This window comes from Mastomys coucha, unplaced genomic scaffold (assembly GCF_008632895.1).
Source record: "Mastomys coucha isolate ucsf_1 unplaced genomic scaffold, UCSF_Mcou_1 pScaffold15, whole genome shotgun sequence".
In the NCBI taxonomy this organism is placed as follows: Eukaryota; Metazoa; Chordata; class Mammalia; order Rodentia; family Muridae; genus Mastomys; species Mastomys coucha.
The window spans coordinates 133992991-133998426 of record NW_022196897.1 but is presented as its reverse complement, the minus strand read 5'-3'; the positions used below and the strand labels follow the sequence as shown (position 1 = coordinate 133998426).

General features: G+C 44.0%; 1 protein-coding gene across 4 annotated transcripts in view; it reads left to right on the top strand.

Annotated features, from left to right (window-relative positions):
- The window catches only part of Napb (NSF attachment protein beta), a 43848-nt gene that overhangs the window by 17963 nt on the left and 20449 nt on the right, over nt 1–5436 (top strand). For 2 of the 4 annotated variants that reach the window (XM_031372161.1, XM_031372164.1), the window contains exon 2: nt 3390–3469. In XM_031372161.1, coding sequence (XP_031228021.1) covers nt 3390–3469 — 80 coding nt within the window. Of the gene's footprint in view, nt 1–387; nt 420–1406; nt 1564–3389; nt 3470–5436 lie in introns of those variants that run through there. The other 2 variants (XM_031372163.1, XM_031372162.1) reach the window with 2 other exon arrangements.

Below are 5436 nucleotides of genomic sequence, written 5' to 3'. Positions count from 1 at the left end.
GATTCCCAGGTGGAGCAGTCTCTGGATTGTCCTTCCTTTAGTCTCTGCTCCATAGTTAGTCTCTACAATTTCTTCCATGGGTATTTTGTTCCCCCTTTTAAGAAGAAACAAAGTATCCACACTTTGGTCTTCCTTCTTGAGTTTCTTGTGGTTTGTGGTTTGTACTTTGTGTATTCCGATCTTCTGGGCCACTAAGCTATTACCACTTCTTAACCACTAAGCTATCTCTTCAGCCCCCTTCTCAAGTAATAAGAATGCTTGTTGTAATTCTGGTCAGGACTGGTGTCTCTTGATCTAGTCCAGCTAGCTCATTCAGCCTTCTCACAAAGATATCTAGGATTTGAAGTTAGGAGTCAGCTGCACCACTGTACTGAATGTCCATGATGAGCTTCAGACCTCCAGATGACAGTGTCTCTTCTGTAAGATGAAAGAAGTATCCTCTCTGGCTATTATAATAATTTAAAAAATCATCTGTTGTGGCAGTATCTGGGTGTGAGCTTCGCACAGCATATGAGTTCTGTTGTTTGCATCTTGAAAGTAGGATAAGGTACATTTTAATTAAGCTAGTTTTATTTAGAAACTTAATAAGAATGGCTGCACTGCACTGTAATTACAGTTCAAGATTCCGGGTACTTGACAGAAAACAAGACACAGGGAAAGGCTAGCTCATGTTAACCATGACTAAAAGTGAGAAACTTCTTGTGTGAGGACTTTTCCACTAGGGAAGCCTATTGGTTCCTTTGTTTTTAGAAAAAAAGAAAGAAGAAAGAAATGTAGATGGATTGGAGAGATGACTCACAGGTTAAGAGCACAGGCTATTCTTCCAGAGGATCCTGGGTTCAGGTCCCAGTACCTACATGGCAGCTCACAACCATCTGTAATTCCAGATCCAGGGGATCTGACTCTTTTCTAGCTTCTGCAGGCACCAGGCACACAAGTGGACACTCACACACATAAAGGAAGAGAGTCTTTAAAAGAATTTTAATGTAGATTTGAAATAGAGAAAAGGGCCCTGCAGGCTGAGGCTGAAAGATTTCCTTTCCTTTTTGGAACAGCTTGAAGACATCCTGCCATTCCTTGTGTGACATGGCCCCAGGTCATTTATTTGGCAGCCAAGAGTAGCCACGTTATTGAGATATTATTCACCTAGCAAATAATTTACCTGTCTAAGGTGTTCCCTGATCTTTTAAGATGCTTGTCTATGAGAGCTGTGCAACCACAAAAAAAAAAAAAAAAAAAAGCCCCAAATGAAAGAACGTACCCTTTGCCGGTGGCACCCCCACCCCCGCCTTTCCCCAGCAGCCTTGGTCTGGTTTGTGACATCATAACAGAATGCTGAGAATGAGTAGTTTAAAGGGGTGGGTTTCTCAATTCTGGAGAGTAGAACTTACAAAGTCAAGGTACTGGCATTTGCTGCGAGCCTGTACCGTCCTCACATGGTGGAAGTCTGCATGGAGGGGACAAATGTGCACTTGTTTGGCAGAGGAGCGGAGGGGAGAGATCCTACCCCACAAGCCCGGACATGCCTATGTTCACTCCCCCCTCCACTCTGAGGTCCCCATTGTATGTGCTGCAGTCCGAGTCTCTTGGGTCTCGGTTTTTCTTTGTTATTTTTTATTTGCAGTGTAGACAGACAAGATAGATGTCTTGCGTGGAAGGGCCTGAGCTAATTAGAAGCAGAGTTGAATTTAGAAACTCTAAAAGGTAAACCGAAGATCAATTTGGCCTTATGCATGAAGAAATTGCTGATTGTATAAAGCTATCCCTTAGAGGCTGAAGAGATAGTTCAGTGGTTAGGAGCGCTGGCTGCTCTCTGAAGGGACCTGGTTCCAGTCTTCCACATGGTGGCTCAGAGCCATCTGTAACCCCAGTTCAAGGAGCTCTGATGCCCCTTCTTTGCTCTGGGCACTTGCACATACATGGCACACAAACATACATGCAAAGAAGACACATAGATACATAAAGTAATTTTTATAACTAAAAATAAAAATGAAGCTATCAGTCTGTGGAATTAGCTGCTGAGTGAACTCTAGAACTACATGTATTCTAGCTAGCTCTTCTCAGGGTGTTACGCAGTGATTTTCTGCACCTGGTGAGGCTGTGGCTCTAAGGTTCTTCCATATTGGAGACAGGCTGAACCTTCCAGAACTGACACACAGTAGCAGAGCAACAAAAATAATGTGGCACTTGCTCAGTACTCTGTTTCTGGATTTTGTGGCTTTTGAGAGTATTGGGGCATTGCTTTTGAGATAGTCTCACCAGGGAGCTCAAGCTGACCTGGAGTTTACCTTCCTCTTGTCTTTGTCACTCCAGTGTATTACAGGCCTGGGCCACCACATCTGATGTTAGGAGTTGTGCTAAACTGTTAAAGAATGGCAAGGTAAAGGAGTTTCACCCTTCAAAACATAATCTTCTTTGAGAAGTACCCTTCTAATATAAAGAAATCTATTACCCTTCCTGATAGAAAACTTGCATTAAAAAAATTAGATATGCTTATTTTTTTGTGTATGCGTATTTTGTCTAGATGTATGTATTGGTACCACTTACATCCCTGCTGCCCACTGAGGTCAGGAGAGAGTATCGGATCCTCCTAGAACTAGAGTTACAGGTGTGAGCCTCCATGTAAGAGATAGGAACTGAACCTAGGTCTTCTGCAAGAACATGTGTCCTTAACCACTGAGCCCTAAGTTACAGTGTAGTTACATTTGTAGACCATGGATTCACTATCTTTGTCTGGAATTTGTGTTTATGGTATCTGCTGTGCGGTTCAGCACTCTAGCCCTCAGCCTCCCCATCTGGAATTTGGAATCAAGAAGAGTCTTTTAGTTTGTGTTTCCACTGTTATGAAGAAATACCATGACTAGGGCAACACTTATAAAAGAAAACATTTAATTGGAGCTGGCTTACAGTTTCAGACATTTAATCCATTAACATCATGGCGAGAAACATGGCAGCATCAAGGCAGACATGGTGCTGGAGGAGCTGAGAGTTCTACTTCTTGATCCGAAGGTAGCAAGAAACTATATCCCACACTGAGTAGAGCTTGAGCTTAGGAGACCTCAAAGCCTGCCCCCCACAGTGGCAAATACACTTCCTCCAACAAGGCCACACCCGTTCTTATAAGGCCAAACCTCCTAGTTGTGCCACTCCGCAGGGACCAAGAGTCTATGGGAGTCATGCCTATTCAAACTACCACAAAGAGTATCTGTGTTTTTAAATAGCTGTTAAGATTCTGTAGTTTGTCTTGTGCACAGAAGAGCTCATTGAGTATTTCAGAGTTATAATAATATAATAATTATATCATAAATACAATAATTACCTCAGTATTATTTCAGTGAGAGAGGAGAGATATAAATGGTTACTAACGAAAACATTTAAATTTCTCGTAGAGGAAACACAAGAATAGAAGAGGCATGTGAAATGTATACCAGAGCTGCAAATATGTTCAAGATGGCCAAGAACTGGAGTGGTATGTACAACATTTTACTTACCAGGCAATTACTTTAAAAACAGTTTGGTGGGAAGATAGGACTGTGTGTTCCCTTTAAAGAGTGAGCCAAGTCTTGGTGCTGAAAGGGTCTTTGTCTCGGGGAGCTGACGAGGCTGAGCTGGGACATCGGCTGCCTCAGCTTCTGCCAGCCAGCCAGTAGCGGGAAGTAGGCTTCTGATATCTCAAAGCAAGAATTTCACAGGCAAGGGAGGAGAAGGAGTAATTTCTTGCTTCTTAGAATTGTACTGCAGTGCCGAAATTATAGGAAAAGCCATTGAGAACTAACAAGATAGGTGGAAATGCCTTGGCATGAGTTGAGAATTTTGAAGCATTCTCTACCCTGAATCCACTGAAAACTGAGGGTCAGTAGGAGACCTTTGCCCCATTAGCTAGCACGTTCCTTAAGGTAAGCCCTCAGAGGGAGCAGGCCAGTAGGATGCTTCTCCCCATCCAAGGAGACTGCCCTTGCTAACACTCATTAGAGAGAAAGGACATCTTCCCTTGGAGAAAGAGACTTCTGTAGCTCAGATGGTGATGGGGTCGTTATGCAAGTGAACATAGAGGCAGCCTTGGGCCGGAGAGAACATAGGCCTCACGCTTGGCAAATAACTGTTGCAGAGGCCTTTAAGACAGGCACTTTGTTTCAAAGAAGATGTTTTTCCAGCTAGATGGATCTGAAAAGGTGCCTCTAACTCTGAAGTTCCTTTGTCAGCTTAGTTTGCAGTAGAGCTTTAATTAAAAGGGAAATGGAAAGGTTTCAAGAGCACTTATGCCCACATTGTATTTTATTGAAATACAAATAGAAGATAAACAGAATCATCCCAACAGCCCATCTTTTCTATTCAAGTCCTGTGATCACAGGTAAAAAGTGATCTTACCCAAGAGTAAGGTCTGAAGGTCAGATCCTGGGAGATTCAGTGGAAAGGCCCTTATCCTCTATGTACCTGTGGAGGCCTTCCATGTCCCCTGCCTCTGTCTGTTGCCAGGGTGGTATTCTCCAGCTAGTACCCCAATGTCCCCATGTTCTGCCCTTTCTCGGTTTTGTTTTGAGACAGTGCCTGACTGACTTTGTTGCCCAGGCTATCTTGGAATTGCCAGGTGCTAGGATAGTAGGCATGGGCCATCATGCTTAGCTCCAGTCAGTCTTACTGAGGCTGAGTAAGGTGGGTCATATATTAGGTCAGACCTTGCAGGACTGTCGTCTTCTTCTCTCTCACCTCATCTATTCATTTTCATGCTCCTGGCTGCCGCCCCAGAGCCTTGGCACATGCCGTTACCTGTCTTCATACTTTCCCCTTGTTTGTTGCTTTCTTCTGGTCTATCTTCCAGTGTTATCTTCTCTGCCAGCTCTCTTTAACTACCCCTTAGAGACAGTGATCTCCCCCTAGAAACTCTCTACTCTTCCACAGTGCCCATATTGCCACCTAGATGTTTTAGTTATTTATATTTACATGAGTCATCGCGTGGTGGCCCTCACTAGCATGTACCTTGGAAGGTCAGAGTGTTTATGTGTTTGCAATCTGAGGCAGAACTGGATTGAGTTCAGCTTCAGGAAGGGCAAAATCCTACCTTAGCAAACCACATCTTTTCTCCAAAAACCCGAAGGTTTCATGCCATTCTTAGTCATGCTTTTTCTAGTGGAACAGATTCAATAACACCTGAGAGCCACAGACACTGGATGGAGAGATGAGATGAATAATACCCTTGGCTTTAGCGCTTTGCCCTTTAACTGTGTGAGCTGGGTGCCCCTTGTTGGGCTGATCTCATGGTGTGGACTAGAGTTCAAGAGCATAAGTTTTGGCTAACAGTCATTGAGGAAGGAGGCTCTGTGTCCAGGAAGGCAGGCCATCTGGAGCTGTCGGGAAAAGTAGCCAACACCCGGATGCACTTGTCGCCGCAGTGTGACGCCTGTGGTCTCTGCCTGCAAGGCCTTCTTTTAAAGGCTT